The sequence below is a fragment of the Tripterygium wilfordii genome, chromosome 10, assembly GCF_013401445.1.
Source record: "Tripterygium wilfordii isolate XIE 37 chromosome 10, ASM1340144v1, whole genome shotgun sequence".
Lineage (NCBI taxonomy): Eukaryota > Viridiplantae > Streptophyta > Magnoliopsida > Celastrales > Celastraceae > Tripterygium > Tripterygium wilfordii.
In genome coordinates this window covers 8,021,941-8,041,197 of record NC_052241.1, presented here as the reverse complement: position 1 = coordinate 8,041,197, position 19,257 = coordinate 8,021,941, and the positions used below count along the sequence as shown (strand labels likewise).

At 33.1% G+C, this 19,257-nt stretch overlaps 1 protein-coding gene across 1 annotated transcript; it reads right to left on the bottom strand.

Moving 5' to 3' along the window:
- Window positions 1–7,772: 7,772 nt before the first annotated feature.
- LOC120007499 (vacuolar-processing enzyme-like) lies at window positions 7,773–10,494 on the bottom strand. Its single transcript, XM_038857760.1, has 10 exons — window positions 10,434–10,494; window positions 10,088–10,294; window positions 9,820–9,984; window positions 9,571–9,727; window positions 9,398–9,483; window positions 9,101–9,300; window positions 8,768–8,816; window positions 8,452–8,676; window positions 8,161–8,367; window positions 7,773–8,061 (listed from the first exon to the last, which is right to left on the bottom strand). Exons 2-10 carry the CDS (start codon window positions 10,283–10,285, stop codon window positions 7,915–7,917), a joined length of 1,434 nt encoding a protein of 477 aa, XP_038713688.1. The 5' UTR covers window positions 10,286–10,294; window positions 10,434–10,494; the 3' UTR covers window positions 7,773–7,914.
- Between the last annotated feature and the right edge of the window lie 8,763 nt (window positions 10,495–19,257).

Here is a 19,257-nt window from a genome sequence, read left to right as displayed (position 1 = left end):
TGATATGATTTTCTTCTATTTTCACAGTCTTGAATTTTCTCCAACCTTCCCTTTAACAAATACTACAACACAACCCCCATACCCTAGATTACTATAAAATACCCAAGTATATCCTCCCGGTGGTTTTTCCATAGGTATCTAATGAAATTAATCCACGTCATGATCTTATCAATTTCCTTATCAACTTCTTCATCAGTTTCGTTGTTAGCCACCATCTTTTTCAAATTCTCAATAGAATTTTCTAACATGCTGATTCTTCCCGACAATTTGGGATATTGATCACTAATCTTGAAATTCAATCGGAAAAATTCATCAATAATCTTGGAATGAGATTTCTCCAATACACGTATCCTTCCCATCAGAGTGGAGGTGGAGGGGAGGGGGAGGGGTTGGGGAGGTGTAAGGGATACGAACACGGACATGGAATCCCCTGAACCTGACTCTGGCTTAACCTTAACCATTCTTAAGGCAGCGGCAGCAAACATGTGAGAATGAGAATATATATTTAGATTGATACAATAAATCTAAGAATGAGAATAGTTAGACTGATAAGGAAATATGAGAGTATCACGGAGGACCTATCAAAATCAACGAGAAGAGAAAGATATCATACCTTATGAGTGACTATGTAGAATAATTGCTATGTAGAAGAAGTAAAGAAAACTAGTGAATAAGGTTATATGAAGTGTTCCTAGATCTAAAAAACTCTAAGTAAAATTTGTTAACCAAGGGAAGAGTTTTCAACAACCTCTTTCAGTTGAGTCTAGCTATCTACTCCCTTAGGATTATGCATGTAGTGGTCATGGTCTAGCATATGGAGCGGGATGCTCTAACGCATGGAGTGAGACTAACCTTGGAGCTATTGGCCGACCATGGAGCGGGAGGCCGACCTTGGTAAGATTGGTGTTGATTTTCAATAACTAAGAGGTTATGAGTTCTAACTTTGAGACAGACGAGAAAATGAGAATATTTTCTAGATAAAACTGTGAGAGGAGGGTAAGAAAACCCACATCGTACCTCATAGTGGATAACACCTAAGTGCTAAAATACGCATCCACACTACCAAATAAATTCATTTACCTTAAATTGTCTCTTAAATGTAATACCCTTGACAATATACTAACTCGGCTACCTGACAATATATATACTACTCAGCCCATAACAATAATATACTACTGGTGGTGGTCTAGAGGAGAAAAAATGCTACACCATCACTAGGACTTTCTGACTAAAATAGCAGAAAAAAACTACTCATATACTACTCAATCCCTAACAATATACTACTAGTGGTGATCTGGAGGGGAAAAAAGGCTACACCACCACTAGGAAGGACTTTTCAACTAAAACAACAGAAAATTCAGCCTTCCTCCAAGAGACGCAAATATATATATATATTTATATATTTGTATGATGATTGCATGTGTCTATATATGTATATATAGAGGAATTATCACATAAGGGTTTAATGTAAGGGTGTAAAATAAGGGTTTGTGTGTGTGTATATATATATATATTTGTATGATGATTGCAGGTGTCTATATATATATAGAAGAATTATCACATAAGAGTTTAATGTAAGGGGGTAAAATAAGGGTTTATGTTTACACAATTGATTTGAAATATGTGGGACCCAAAGCAGTGGACCTCACTTGTCATCTCATTCATTCACACCATTATGTGAGAAATCCTCTCTCTCTCTATATATATATATATATTAGAGTGTATATATATGTATGTGTGTATATATATGTATTTGGAAAGCTTGATAATTGATGAACTTGATAGTAAGAATTTCTCTCAAAGATAGTTTTCAATTTGCTTCTCTAAGTTTTCCAAATGTAAGAGAACCCTAATTTCATTTGTCTCTACACATTCTCCACCATTGAATCAATATTCAATCTCCCAATACTCAATCTTGACATTTGATACTTTTGAATAAACAAATCCTACCCATCCATAATATTGTCGTTGGAAGCATGTGAGAAAATGTGCAAACTTAGCAACTCTTCATGACAACCATTAGATCAAAAATCTCCAAATTTGGACCATTTAAACTTTAATTCTCAGCCATATGATACAAAAGTACTATCCAATCTTGTCCTTCCATTTTGATTCCAAGACTTCAAAAGCAAACCCCAAACAAGGGTCTTGTTTAGGGTCTTGTTTGGTTGCATCAAATAGATCTTAAATGAAGCTCAAGTCTTAACTAAGAAAGTCAAACAAAGAACAAAGTAGGCCCCACAAGTTTCTGTTTTGAAGAGAAAGCCTTGTTGACTCATCCTCCAACAAGCTTTTTCCCTCTCTTATTTTCATCTTTAAGCCAAACTTGCACCGTGTGTTTGGTGGAGCGACACCATAAACGGTGTTGCAGCGGCTCCACTGACCAAAAATGAGTTTCTTTTGCAGCGACAACAGCATTGCTGCCCTTTTTTTTTTCATTAATTCTGTGGGGTCCATTGAATTAATGATGAGATTTGTTTTTTATTGTTTTTCAAAATGTGGGACCACCCACAGAATTATTTTCAGATTTAATTTCTTTCATTGTAATTTTTTTAATTCTTTAACTAATTAATATTTTCTTTACTAATATAAGCATTATAATATATAATTCAAAACTAATATATTATTATTATTATACTTAACAACAAAATAAGTCATTTTATTAATAAATCATTAATATTTTCTTAAAATTTATTAATGTTTTATAAATAGATAACTTTTATTAATATTTTAAGATTATTATTTTAATTTTGATATAAAAAATTTAATAATTTATACTTACAAAAATAATTTTAATAAAAATTATATTTATTAGATTAATTTAATATTAATTTCAATATAAAAATAATAAAATATAATATTATAATACTTTAATTCAACGGCTTTCGTTAATGTCAGCTTTTAGTTTAACAAACACCTCATAGCATATTAGATAGTTTTAAACTCAGTTTTTCCCCTATCATTAAAAATCAATATTTTTGCTTTACCAAATGGACCCGTAGACATCTCTCCATGACTTTGAGAAGTCTTCTAGAAGTATTGACAATTAAATTACAGCTGATTATATACTCCGTACTTGGTCCACATAAATCATGCGCATAATAATAATACACCAATGTTGAACACTTAGCACAATCGGATCCATATGACATCCCAGCAAGCATGAACTGATTTCTTCACATTATAGACTAAATATGCAGCTCCATAGCTCCAGAAAATGGACAATGCTAGAGACCCTCAAAATATCATCCCTGAAAGTCCCCAAATCTATGTGACATTAAAATAATCATTGATTAAAAACACACATGTAGGGTCCACTTCACATCCAACACTCCACATTCAATGGGGGTCTTTTGGGGGTCACTTTTTGGGGGTCTCAAGCATTATTTTCAAAAAATATAGTCCCAAGGCTTGTTCCAATCACCTCTCAATGTACCTTAGTTGAAGGTTGATGAACTTAGATTTTTTTGGTTTCCTAGAGTTCCGAGCTCATTCTTGAAAACCATACTTCAATTGACTTGAGAAAAACTGAATTCTGAGTGATATAACATCCTCATGATGATTAACCTACAAAGAAATAGGAGATAAAACTTCCCAATTACATGTAAGTTCAAAGAGCTTTATATAGAGCGCATAGGTTAATTATATTTCAAAAAAACCTAGAAAATTCAAATTACTGCATGATAAATTATTTTATAATATTAGAATGTCCATATAAAATTTCATAATAATAAAAAAAATTTTGGTCACTCAACCAAAAAAATAGGTCATTAATAGTGAAAACCTATATATTCTAAGTCTAAACTCAATACCATTTTGCAAACTCACTATAAATGACATTTTCTCTTGAAATTTCTTAGTCATATATGTTCCTAGTTTTGGCGGAATTTAGACACACAACCAAATATATATGTGATGCACTTAATTTCTCATGATTATAGTCCTAGAACATATATTAGATCCTCACGTGCATGTGATTCAAGTTTCAAATCATTTGGATCTAAGTGGATTAAAATATGATAATTGAAGAATTGATGTTCAAAGTTACTTCATTTTTGCAAAACTGAATTTCCAGTATATATTCAAGCATGTCTACATGTCAAATTCACATAGTATTAGGCAAAAGCCTCACTTAGAGCATGTGATCATGTAAGTTAATCAATAAGATGTATTCATTTAAATTCAATTCACATAAATCAAATATTACTTTAATGTTTCAATATCATTTACAAATGATTTAATACCATCAAAATTAGGCATGTAGGACCATAGGTCATTAGGTCCAACAATATATATTCACCATTGAAGTCCTCTCCTTTTTTATTTTTTTTTTATTTTTTATCTTTTTTGAGAAAAAAATAGCAGTGTAGTTCTGATGTTGAAACTCTTTTAGGAATCAAAACTTCAATTATCTTATTAAATGTTGTTCGTATTCTTCACTCATCTCTTTCTGTTGGGTTGTCCCTTCTATGCTGGGGGTTATTTAAATTATTTTTGGTCCAATCTTTATTTAGTAGTTCAACCCATATCTCAAGTATATACATGGAAGTGTATTGGTGGAATAGAACTCGGTGAAAACATGAGGAGTTGTCAAAACTTTAGGGTTTTGCTACAGACGCAACATTCTTTAAACGATGATCATGAATTGTTCAGTCGTCCGATCAACTTGAGATTTTGGCAGTGCATTGGTAAAAAGTGAGTTTTCTATCTGAACAGTGCGATTGGCATTTGGAGTTGTTGATCATTGTCAGTCTTTGCTGAAACGTCACTGCTAGTTGTGGGATCTTTCCTAATTAACTTCTTTCTTTGATTTGTTGTTGATTGCCAATGATAAAGTTGTTCATGATTTATATTGATGTATGTCTCTAGTAATAGCTAGAGAGAACTGGTTGTACCGTTAAAACGGATAATATCTATGATGTGAGTGGGGGCTTAGGATTTTCAACATGGTATCGGAGTATGTCTTGGTCCAGTTAAAACGGGTCTAAACTCTACTTTTTCACTTGTTGGGTATGACATAACCCAACCCACAAGTGCGGGGAGTGTTAGAATACCACATTGGTTGAGTGATATTCAATCATGTGGTATATAAGCTTGCCAAGTCCCTATCACATATAAGAGCCATTTTTCCTAGTTAAGTGAGTTGGACTTTGGCCCACTTGCTAGCTAGGGAAATGGGTTGGGCTTTGGCCCACTTTCTAGCTTGGGAAAAATAAAATCGTGTTGACTCGATGTATCCATTCATGAGAACCGGATAACCCAAAATAGATAATATCTATGATGTGATCATGTGAATGGGTATCTACGATGTGAATGGGAGGTTTGGGATTTTCAACACTCATTATTTGATTATAGTGGACCCTTTTAGGGTGGACTATGATCCCGTGGTTTTTCTATTTTACACTAGGAAAGTTTTCCACGTTAAAAATCAATGTTATTATCCTATTTTTCTAGGATATATTGTTGCACATTAAGTTAATTCATCATAGATTCACACTAAGAAAGAATAATTTATTCCACTTATTGCTTGATATATTAGAATTGGTATTTTCTGCCGACACTTTTTCAGATTGAAAAATAAAATAGAACAAAACAGAGTAAAGGGGAAATGATCAATTTTGCGTTAATTGTCGGAATTTCACATCCTTTCGAAGATCATCTGGTGTTCTTCTATTGCGGGCGCAGCGAATCGTTTTGTTGGGGACCTGTCTGTTTGTGGCGAGTCCATTTTGCCACTATCACGTCATGCTCGCTCGCAGTCTCGCACCATGTGAGACACTTTCAGAACGGCACCGTTGCATCAGTTATCGTTTTAGACTTCTATTATTCAATATTCACATATGATCCAACTGAAATTTAGGTTTAGCCCAATAGGAAAAGTAGGGTGGGCGCAATTACATGGGCCCATTAAGGAGTCCAATAGGAAAAGTAGGGCTGATGCAATTACGTGGGTCCATTAAGGGTTTATATCTTAACTTCCCTAAAGTAACAAAACTTATTTTGCCGGAACACAGTTAACAGTTGATCAAATCTTTTTATTTATGAAGAAAAAAATTCTCTCAATTTATTTGTTGGAAAATGCTCGAGACCCTCAATTAATGTGGAGTGTTGGATGTGCACTTGGAATTTCCCGTAAAACTCAGGGATCTTTTATTGTTAGACATAGGTGTTGGTTGGCAAAAATTGGGACTCCAGGCTATGCGGGCTGGATTTGCAGCAAGATAAACAAGACCCAAAAATTGTTGGCGAAATGGGCTGCATCTAGCCTCGTGAGTTCACTGCTGGTTGGATACTTGGATAATGGTTATAACTACCCATATGTGTCTTTTGGGCTTAGCCCAGCTCTTTAGGCTCGGGCTGTTTTTACTTTTATGAAAAGAGAAAAATGGGATTATTGCCTTATTTAAACGAGTGTTGAGTGAGCTGGCGTTCACTCAATTTGACAGCACTTTTCCATTTTCATCATGTCCCGATGGGAAATCAGTAGCAAATATGGATTTGTTTTAGGGCTGTTTGGTAAGCAACAACCATACTTCGGAGTTAATTATACGGCAATTCTGACACAATATTATGGTCTATTTGAAAATTGGAATGCTCTTCTTTTAGACAAATTTCATAGTATTTTTCGTTTCCTCTCCATATCTCAAAGCGGACAATATAATTAACATGCACTTCTTTTTACTTTATTTGAAAATTTGTAAGATCGATGGATGGAGTAGTTGCTGCGTATATACGGTGGTGTTGCCATTTCCCGATCATGGATATGTCATCGTCTATTTATGTGAATATGTGTGTATGTGTGCGCGCGCATCGTTTTTCTGAATAAAACCTTGATGCATAACTGTTGTAAATATATCTATCAAGGCTGGTGTTTCTTACTGTTTATATATGTTAAGTCTTATATTTGTGTGACTTGGAATAATCACTTGGAATTTTCATTCCATATGACAGTGTGCAAGTGTAATCGTTCTGCTCTATTAATATAATATATGTGGTTTGTGATCTATCTAATTAATGCCTTTTTCCTGTTTAACATCCAATTTCTTTTACCACATGTTTGGTTGGGTGGAATCGTTCCCAATTTTGCAACTTTTGTTTCCCAATCTTTGGGTTACACCCTAGGCCCAACATCGCTCCGGGCTCCAAGGGAAGGAAACCTAACACTGCAATAAGAAAACCCAAGCCCATTGTACGAAATCAAGCCGGTCTTCCGATGGCCCATTAAAAGTTCAACGTTAAGACCGATACTTGGAGGGGTGCGCCAGGCCCGAGCAGTAGTGCAACGCTTGAAGCCCCAGTAGCAAGCTGTTGTGATGGGGAAACCCAAAATAGACAATATCTATGATGTGAGTGGGAGACTTGGGATTTTCAACACCCATTATTTGATTATAGTGGACCCTTAAAGGGTGGACTATGATCCCGTGGTTTTTCTATTTTACACTAGGAAAGTTTTCCATGTTAAAAATCAATGTTATTATCCTATTTTTCTAGGATATATTGTTGCACATTGAGTTAGTTTCTCACAGATTCACACTAAGAAAGAATAATTTATTCCGCTTACTGCTTGATATATTTGAATTGATATTTTTCTCCCGACACTTTTTTTTCCTTCGGATCTTTCACTTTCATTCTATGAAGGGTGTTAATTTCTTTCTTCCATCTCCAAGTTCATACATGGAACTGTGGAATGACATTGAAATTTTGAAAGCACAAGTTTCTTTGCATTTTGAAGACAAAAATTTGCCTGGATTCAAAGGTACGTTGTTGATCCATTCAAAAACGCTCAATCAAACTCAATACTCAAAACAACCACAAAGTTCTTATAAACACATAACATCTTATTTATTCAATCAATTATTCAAAAGCTTTTCCATTCCAGTACAAATTATGTGAAAGAAGCTCCCTCCCATGGAATTAGACAGTCTTTTCCCCACAAGCTTGAATTGATGCTGCAGCCATTTGTTCAACACTCACACCAGCATTACACATATTAGCAAGAGCTCTTGTATACTTCAATCCATAAGTTGATAATGCTCCACAGTATTTCTTGTAAGTTTTCACCTGCAAATATAATCATACAAGCATCACATTCAACATCTCAATAATTATTTTTTGACTGTATACACACACACACACACACACATATATAGATATACTTACCAGCATCTTTAAGCAATCCCAATCATCCACCAGAGCTTGTCCTGCAGGTCTCACTAACTTCACCATCTCCCTACCATTTTCATTCCCAAATACAGACATTGCAATTTGGTTTATACTCTCATCAACATGTCTTCTATGTGAAATTTGTTCATGTAGCTTCTTTTGTGCTTCAATCTTCTTTGCAGAACCTTCAGGGGCTCTCTGGAACTGTAAATGTACATACACCCACATAAGATTAGTTATCATAATCATGTTTTAGCTAGTACAAATAAACAATGGATCGATCATAACCTTGTGCCAGAAGTGAAGCAAGTCCGCATCGCGCTGATTAGGAGCAACACTAGTTTTGCCTGATCTTGCTGCTGAAGGATAATTATAATCAATGAAAGTGAAGTTGTCGTTCACCGGATTGGTTCCGATGTATTTGAAGAGTGAGTCCCTTTGTAGCTTTTTAGTTCCATATTGCATAACATGAGAACTGTATTCCAAACTGTCTATAGCAGTTCTTCTTTTCACCTGTGATTAACACTTCAAGTTTCATATAAACATATCAAAACAGTAACTTAAGATTCAATTAGGGTTATATAATTGAAGCAAATGAATTTACCACTTGATATTGCTTCCCCACAGTTTCCTTGCGCATGTCATGAATGTCACTGCTTGCATATATAATTGAATTGTATCATCATGAAATTAAGAGAAATTATATATATAATATATATATATATATATAATAGAGAGAGTGTGTGTGATGCTCGTATATGCACGCCAGTAACTTACAAAGTTGGCATGCTTTTTGTGTCTTGGTGTGGGACCAAACCAGTGGGGCACACAGCAAGACACAAATTCCAATGTCCTGACTAGGTGTACAAACCGGACACCCGTATTACAGGCGTCCGTAGGTGAGAATTAGGATATATATATAATGATATGTACAAACCTATCCTCCAACCAAGAAATGCTGAACAAATCACCCAAACAAGTATCATAATTGTAAGGTGGATCAGGAAAATCTCCAGGGCAATAAAATGCAAAACTGCTTTCTTCAGCATTGGAAGCAGTCATTGCATATATATTCATGTTCTCTGGAAGTAATCCTTCAAACATACTCCCTGATTCACATGCCTCCAGATAGAACACCTTCATATTCACAAAATAAATAAATTAATTAATTATAGTCTCGGCCGGCCCGACCATTTCTCTCTTAATCATGAAAATTAGTGACTTAATTAATTACCATGGTTTTGTATGTTCCGGCTGCATATTTCCTTATCAACACATCTATCAGGTCTTTTGCATATAGGAGATCACCGTATGGCATTTCTATCAAAAAAAAAAAGAAGTAATTACATGTTAAATTGAATTAATTAATTAGATTTTTTCTCAAAAATAGAAAAAAAAAAACCTCACCAACGATTCCAGGACCACCATGGTCAGCATAGTATATGAAGATGTGGTCATGAGGTCCACTATCTACAACTTTGCCACTGCCTCCTGTGAGTGCACTTTTGTTTCCCAAAATGACAGCAAATAGGTTCTCAGCTGTGGCATGCTTACCTGTATAATCCTACACAAATTAAACCAACATTCAGATTAATTAATTAATTAAAGATTAATTATATTAAGAAAAATTAAGAAATTTAAAAAAAAAAAAAGTACCTTGGGAACTCCAGCATAAACATCCTCCCCATATGGATGGTTAACAATAATGCCAGGCCTGGGATTTTCAGGATCAAAAGCAATATCATCATACATGAACACTATTATGTTTTCATCTTCAATTCCTCCCTTCTTCAACACTTGATATGCGTGGCATATATCTGCCTGCATTGACATAATATATATAACAGCGAGAAAAAAAATCAAATTATTGATATGTAAATAAAACTGGCTAATTAATTAATATTATAAGAAGATAAAAATGCACCTGGTGTCTGTAATTCCAATATTCAGTTGATCCGGCAACCAAAACTGCCCATCTTTTCCCTTTGGTTTTTCCATTTTCATGATCGATTTTCGGCCGCGACGACCCTGATTCGAGGCTTGTCACATTGCCAAAACCATTGACAAAGAAAGTGCTCAACAATGTTGTGAGCAAGAGAAGAAGTACAGAAATCCTACTCATTTTTGTGACCTGTACAAAAAAAAGTAGGGGTTTAATTCTAGATATATACTATCACATATATTGACAAAAATATTTTCAAAGAAAATAAAAAAAAAGAATTATATGGAGAGAAACTAAGAGAAATTTGATGGAACTAAGAATGCCTGACTTGTTGATTTCCTTGTCAGTCTTTTCTTTTTTCTGGGTGCCATTCATGTTCTGCTTTGGCGATGTTTATATAGAGATACTTAGGCTACTCAATTATGCTGTGTAAATAGACAATTACCATCAAGTCCCAATATGCGTTTATTAAAACTAAAATGGACGGTTGAGATTGAGTAATATTTATTCCATTTCGAGATAATTTTAGGCCACTTTTGGTTCATTGTGTTGCAATGGTAATGTGGATCCCATAGTCGAATTACCAGTAATTTCATTAGAAGGTAATTCTATTAGTAGGTTTGGTTAGCAAAACTAAATTACCATGCATTGTAGACTGTTTTCCAAAAGTTCCCCTACGTAGAAATGAATAAATTCTAAATGATCTAACATTTAAATTTCAATTATTTATACAGTATACGTATGTACGCTTTTGCCCAGTATATGTAGCCGTACATGTGTTTATATATATATATATATATATATATTCAGTAAAGACGTCCTTATTGGAGTTTACATAAGTACCTCTATTTTTATGCTCTCAATCCGATTAAATGACTGAGATTAACATTAACGTAGGATTTATTGGTTTAAGATTTAGGTTTTAGGACATCCTCCAAATAACTGCTCATTTTTAATGACAAACTCCAAATGAAAGAGCTTCTTTTTTTTTTTTGAATACAGGGAAAGGGGATGAGGAGGTTTAAACTCGGGATCTCTATAAAATATCACACACATTTGTGTCATCTAAACTACTCGTGGTTCTCAAATGAAAGAGTTAAGATATAATGCAGTCATTATGCATATATATAGTCCAACCAAAGATGTTTTTTTTAATCAGGACATATTTAATGATGGTTACAGATAATTATATAAATTTAATCATTAAACTGCATAAACCTCATGATAATTCATGTCTACTTTTATCTTAATACATTTATTATACTTCATAAAGAAAAATGAGAATGCAATTCTCGTTTTGGATATGATACCTCTTTAGGTTTCAAACAATTTATGATTACAGCATACCACCCCCTCCCTCATTCCCTTCTGTGATTTTTGAGCAACAATTTTATATAATTGATTTGGTGTTTTCCTAAAAGTTGTGTAATGAAATAAAAGTGTCCTAATTGTAGTATATGTATAAGGAAGAACTCATCACCTAATGTTTACCCAAAAAAAAATAGAAATAGAGACTTATTTGTCTTTTTTATGTGCCAAGAGTAGAAAAATTGATATTACGCTAAAAGAAATAATTAAATATAAACTACTTTTTTTTTATTTGTTTGCAACCATTTAAGGAAATTCATTTCTCTCCTGAATAGGAACAAAATAAGAAAATAGTGATGGCTTACATTTGATACATTATTTATTTTATTTTTTATAATCATTAATGACCCCATACAAATTTGCTCTTTATACATTTGATATGTACCTAAACTTCGACCGTTAGGCCCACATGTAGAAATGTCTCACATGACGACATGGTAAATTTGCCCAAATTCCAACTCATGGTTACAATGATATTGTTCTCAGTGAGAATTGAACTCAAGAATCTTCCGATTGTTACATAGAATATTTGCTATATTGTCCAGAACTCTCCATGCACTTCACAACCCTAGACAGTTCATTTGAGCTGTATAATTAACTTGACTCCTTCTATAGAGGGAATTCATCGACAAACTGAACTTGCTTAATGAGGTCAAATTCCTAATTGATGCATAAATAATTAGCTTGTCTTATTTACATTAATTCTCAATATCGATTTGATTTCATAATTATTGTGGCATAATCCAAATGAAAGAGTTAGGTATGCACGTCATGATGTCTAACTAAAGATGGTTAATAGAGAAACCCCATTATAATCTTTCAATATGATATATCACATCTAAGAGATTACCATATCTTTTATTGCATGGACTTTGTGACAAATATATATTACACAAGAAAACAACACTAGTTTTGGTAATATTCCTAAGAACTTCATTATCTTTGCCAAAATCATAACAAATTTTTATTTTTTTTTAAAAATGGGGGAGGGGAATTTGAATCCTCATCACCAGGGTGATCATATTTGGGCATCAAAAGAATAAATAAGTAAAAAGACTTTTAGTTTCGTTTAGCTTTGACACTCGTTTAGCTTTGACACAATGAGTATTTGAATTAATTTGACTCCATTATTCATAGAGTGAATAGAAGGATAACCAACTCATATAAAATATTCATATTATAAAATATGAATAGTAAGAACTAGCATTTTTATTCAAACTAGAATTCATAGGGAAGAAAGAGATTTGTGGATGGAAACAAATATGCAGTATTTATAGACAAAAGTATTTGGTTATTGGGGAAAAATCAATACACTTCTAACGTCGAATCAGGGTCGACTAGGACAAAAATAAAGTATTGGGTTGAACTCTTCTTTGGTGTTAAGGTAATAGTTATGAATAGCCATTGATATCTGGGAAAAGGTAAAATATAAAATATAAAAAGAATATAAAATAACAAATAAAAGAAGAAAACAGAGGATTCTATCATTTTTTGATATCATACAATTCCTTTCACCTCAAAAAACCTACTATAAAACTAGATGAGCACTATATGCACCCCTTTTTTTACTAAGTACACCCCACTCTAGTGTATTTTTAAAGGGTTAATGAGGTGTACATAGTAAAAAATGGAGTGCATATAGTGCTCATCTACAAGTAATTAATATTCCGTTTGTATTAATAAAAAATTCCAAGTTTAGGAAAATTTGTTTTAACACCTAAAATGGTAATGGTTATCGTATCTCTTTGAAATTTTTATAAAATATATATTGATAAACTAACTATTTTTCACTAAAAACAAACACACAGTTGTGAAGAAGAAAAACTATTGTGAGATTTTCTAGATAAAGATAGAGACCAAAGTGATTACTCAATTGAATAATATCGTAGAGCATTTGAATAATATCAAAGATATATATACAATATATTTTATATACAGGAGGGCAAAAGGACAATGAAAATATATAAAGAAAAAGAAGAAATAAATTGTGAAATTTGGCTCAAAATTGAATTTTTCGTGCATACCCGACTGCCCTTCTTTGAGAAAGCCACAAGCCTGATGTTTTTCTAGTTGTAAAATCAGAATTCTATTAGATTTTAACTAGGATTAGTGTTTCCTTCTCTTGTATTTTGGATAGCCTATAAAAGTTCAAGTTTGTGCGACTTTGTAAGGGGTCCCAGGAAGTCTTGGTGTCCAAAGAATCCTAGAGAGGGATTTGAGGCGTGAGAATCCAAAGGGATTTGTGTATTAGTTCTTGAGTTCAAGAGCTCATCTCTTTTTTAATCTTCTTCATATTAGTGGAATTCTTCGTTGTTTTTTGCCTGAGGATATTGGCAAGTTATGCCGAATCTCTTATTTTTATATTTTGTTCCCACATACTTTCTATATTCGAGTTTTGTTCATTAATTGACAACAAACTGGTATTGGAGCTTTAATGACTCTTGCAAAATTCGAGATAAAAAAGTTTGATGGAGAGAATAGTTTTAGTTTGTGGTGTGTCAAAATATGCACACTTTTGCAACAGTAAGGTTTGGCGAAGATTTTGGTTGTAGAAGAGGCACCAAATTATCCAAAGAGATGGCAGCAGAGATGAACGAGAAGGCGCATACTGTGATTCAATTATTTCTTGCGAATGCGATGCCCATAGAGGTCGTTGACGAAGAAAGAGTCAAGGGGCTATAGGACAAGCTAGAAAGCTTGTATATGATGAATCTCTCACGAACCGGTTTTATTTGAAGCAATGATTGTATGCCTTCAAGATGGATTCAAGATCTCAGAAGCAGGTGAAGCTTCGAATGGGACAATTAGGTGGACTACAAGTTGGTACTCCGATTCAATTTGTGGCAAAGTATTCTTATAAAATATAGGTTGGTCATCTCGGATGAGAAGCTAGTTTCGGAAGCACTTACTAAGACAAATAATATGGAGGTTCCATGTTCCAGAGTTGTCAAATCAAGTGAGACTGGTCGATAGATTTCTAGTGTATCAGTAGATGTTGCGGAATCGACAGATAAGTTCAAAGAGCGTTTGAACTTGTTTGGATTTAATCTCTAAAGTTTGAGATTTTGTTAGAAAATGTAACATGAGGAATGATGTTCACAAGAAAGAATGAAGATTTTTGGATGGAGTACTTTGTTTTCTGTCGTTTGTGACACTAAACTTGAATCCAAGTGGAGATTTGTGAAGTTGGCTAAAAGTTGAATTTTTCTTTTAGACCACCTTGCCCTTCCTCGAGGAAGCCATGGGCCTGACTTTTTTTTTTTTTTTTTAAATTTGTAAAATAAAAATTCTATTAGGTTTTGAGTTAAAATTTGGGTTTCTTTCTCTTGTGTTTTGGGTAGCCTATAAAAGTTCAGGTTTGTGCAACTTTCTAAGGTGTCCTAGGAAGTCCTAGTGTGCAGGGAGTCCTAGAGAGGGATTTGAGATGCGAGAGTCCAAAGAAAGGGGTTTGTGGATTAGTTTTTGAGTTCAAAGTGAATAACTTAGGGCGGAGAAGGTGAATTGTGCGCCCAAATTCCTATTAGGAATAATCTTTAACAAAATCATCACACACAACACAATACAAACAATATTCGGTCTCCAACCATGTGTCCAATTCAATTTCAAGTAAATACTATTTCAAGTTTGTTTCAATTACGCTCACACAAATCAAGTGGAGATAACCATATAAGATCACAAAATGTACAAGATCAAATTTGTACAATGAAAATATATATAAACCAGTTTTTTATCAAGAAAGCTTATAATCAATATGGCATATGAACAATATATAGATGGACAAAAAACAGGAATATATTAATCGGATATAATATAGAGCAAGGCAATGATATATGTATAAAAACAAAGATCAATCTCAATCACAAGTACAACGATGGAACCTTAAGAGAGTGAAAATTCGAATTGTGATTTTGAAAAATAAATGAATTTGTCATAAGCTTAGTAAAGATTGATTTCCAAATATGACAGCAGCAAACTTTGAATTAAAGCAAATATGTGAAGCTATAAATTAAAGAGTGAAGGAGAGATGTAAAAAATGTTTAGAGTGGTTTGGATACTTCCCCAAGTCTTTCTACGTCCACTAGTTCCTCAAAAAATTATCTCCATAATCTTCTCACAAGTCAACTCCATAATCTTCACATGATTTTGCCTTTGATTTTCTTCTAGTCTTGTACCAAGAAAAGTATTTAAGATCTTGTTTCTTCGCTTTCCAAAACGACTCCTAACTAAGTTCCAGCCATATTGAGATGCCACATCAGCTTCACATGTCACACAAATGTCCACCCCAGTTGCCATATAGGCAATTTCCAAATTTAGCTCAACTTTCTCATACTTGATTCACACAGGTGCCACCGGGATTTTTAGCTAGCCCTAGACCTTCCTAAGTCATTCTTGAGTTATCATATATTTTAGGCAACTTTGACATTCCTTTGACTTAACTTGAAAAATATAAATGATGTACTACACCACAATATACTTGTAAGGTTCATGCTTTGAACGTAGGTTAGTCAATGTAAATTCAATAAAAAATTTATTTAAATCATTTAGAAATGTGCAAGTCAAATTCATTATGTTGCATATAAATTTATCAATCAAACATGTAATCAAATAGCACAATGATATTGGATCATCAAAATTAAAATGTAGGACATTTGGTCCAACACAAAGTTCATATCTTTTGTAATATTCTTCATATTAGTGGAATTATTCGTTGTTTTTCGTCCGATGAAGTAGACAAGTTGCGCCAAACCTCTTTAAATCTTTGTGTCTTCTTTCTTTCATTTATAATTTCCGCATACTTTCTATATTTGAGTTTTGTTCGTTAATTCATAACAAAAATCAAACAACATAATCATCTGTTAAAAAAGAAAAAAAAATCACTAAGAACTTATGACTTGTGATTGTTAAATCATCTATGAATTGTGGTAATTAAATCATTTAAGGTAATAATTCATTAGGCTTGATTAGGTTCTAATCCTACAACCTTCATGGTATTTGCCCAAAATCACAAAAATATTAGGAGTGCATATATATATGAAGTAATTCCCTAATTATGTTATTAATAAATCGACAGTTTATCATAATCGGCAAAAGAATAATAAAACAAAAGTATGAAAAAAGGATTTAGGTTTGACACCTCAAGTTCATTCATTCGAACTTAACCGTGGTTAAAAAAAGGTGGTCTTGTTTGTACAAAGATCAAGAGGTGTAATTGAGTTGGTTGTGGATGAAATTCACATACTCAAGCTCGGTTCAGTACATTAGTTGAATAATATTAGCCAAAAATAGACTGGTCTATATGCTTTGATTCGTTTTTCAATTACAATTCTAACATCTTGAACCCTTATTGGTTTTAATTAAGTCATTATTATAGAATAATTAAATATCTACACTATTTTCTACAACCGGCCGATAGCATATGATATGTAAAATTAATAAAACTCTCTTTCATTACTCTGTTCTTGCATCAAAGATCAACAAACCGTTGAGAATTATATAACAAAAACTAGTTAGGAATATGAGAGTAGGAATCAAAAAATTCAACTAAAAATTTCATGATAAAATCACATTCATTATCATTAAATTAAGTAACGACTGAGTGATCTTCAAAGGCCGGTATATAACAGAAAATAAATTTTTCGCTGTAATGTCATGAAATATCTAGTAATTAGGTATTGAAAAATGTGCAAAAGAGTTGATAAATGAATATGAAGAAACTAATTGATAAAAGAGTACGAAGAAAATAGTATTAAATTTTGGTACAATCGATCGTATATATTTTGAAGTGAGAAAAAGAAAACATATGAATTTACTATTTAATTTTCTCCAATATCTTAAAGGGTTAGAAGAGTATATAATAAAACATATATCATATTGTTATGGGCAATAATTGAGATAGTGAGGACATTTATATAATATCAGCCGATACAACATCTATCATATTGTCATGAATAATTGATGACTTTTGGTTGTTAAATCATTTATGAATTGCTTTTAGCGAATCATTTAAGCTGGAGAGGCAAATGTGAGAAATGTGAAGTTTCAAGTACTGTTTTTAAGGGGGAAAATGACAACACATATATATATATATAATAACGATTTGGAGTAATGATAATTAGGGAGCATGACTTGATATAATTTCAATGTAGTGACAATTGAGTTTGCTTAGTTGCAGAATATTAGAGAGAGAAGAGAACTTGAGGTTAAAAAGAAGCATCTAATGGTATTGAGGCCCTGTTTGGTACACAATTTGGAGGAGCATTTCTACTACTTTTGAGTAGAAAAACTAGTTTCAACCAAACAACAATTGAAAAACACAAAAAAGAGAGATTTTTAACCAGCATTTTCGTTGAACTTTCACATGCTACTTTAGAGGAGCTTTTTTGGAGCATTTGTAATTTGTTCTCATTTTTGTCCCTGGTAAGTTCATGTTATTCCACCATTACCCTTGATTTATTGGGATAGGATGCACGAACAGGATATTAAAATCATTCTCATTAAATAATTAAAATAATAAATAAATTAAATGCTAACAAATTGATAATTAAGTAATTTATATGTTATTATTATCTTTAATTAATTTAAAAGTCATTATATTATTTTTAATAATTATATTGTTTGTTCGGAACAGCATATACAACTAATATACATTATACCCCTACACGTAATTTATCAGAAAATGCTACACAACTCAAATGTTAACAACAAAAGGACAACCAAACACCTACTCAGCATTCAGCTAGCATTTCTGCTACTAAAATTGTCCAGCATTTCTGCTACCACCATTTTTGCTAGCATATCTGCTACTTTACAAATGCTCTACCAAACTAGCCCTTGAATTACTTGAGGAATTACAGTGGCATCAGGCCTATTTGAATACAAGACAATCACTATACCAACAGTCAGTACAGGGCCTACAGGCTGAAAAGACTACAAAGAAATTAATATAAAAAGAAGTAAACAAACCATATTCCGTTGTCTTGAAGCTTGTTTCAAACCATATATTGATTTGTTTAATTTACAAACCATATTCTTGTTTTTTACATTGTAACCAGGGACTATTTTCAAACCATATTCTTGTAACCAGGGACTATTTTCATGTTTACTTCTTCTTTTAGGTCACCATTTAAGAAAGCCCTATGAACATCTAAGTGATGCATATGCCATTTTTGTGAACTAGCTAGAGCAAGAAATAGTCTTACAATAGTTATTTTAACCATTGGTACAAAGGTTTCTTTATAATCAAAGCCTTCACTTTGATTGAAACCTTGTGCTACTAATCTTGCTCTATGTCTTTCTAAAGTACCATCAAAGTTGTATTTAATTTTGTAAATCCATTTACATCCTATGACTTTCCTTCCTTGAGAAAGTGTTGTTAATGTCCAAGTGTTATTTTGAACTAGTGCTTGGAGGTCTAGATTCATAGCATTGCACAAATTATTATCTTTTACAGCTTCTTTACATGATTTAGGTTCTACGTGTATGGAGATGGCAGCTATAAAATAAGATGGTGGATTGCGAATTATTTGTGGTAGAATTAATACGTGTGAGGTGCTGCTGAGTTGAAAAGTGATAAATAAAGAAGTTTTTGTTGGGATTGTGAAGTTGACTATGATAACCCATTACAAATGCGGGACGTCGTAAGTTTAAACCCCCACACCAAGTAGTTTCGGTGTTATTTCCCGATCTTGCCTATCGTTAGCGTAGAGCAAGATGGGTTGTCGGTCCAAGTTTAGAGCCGGCCCAGCTATTCGATCGTCATGTTGGGCTGGAGAATTATCGATTAC

Coding starts and splice junctions, on each gene's coding strand:
- LOC120007499 (XM_038857760.1), bottom strand. CDS start 10,285: ATGAGTAGGATTTCTGTACTTCTTCTCTTGCTCACAACATTGTTGAGC. Junction 9,301..9,397: donor CCGGAACATACAAAACCATG/GTAATTAATTAA, acceptor GTGAATATGAAG/GTGTTCTATCTGGAGGCATG. Junction 8,062..8,160: donor GGGATTGCTTAAAGATGCTG/GTAAGTATATCT, acceptor TTATATTTGCAG/GTGAAAACTTACAAGAAATA.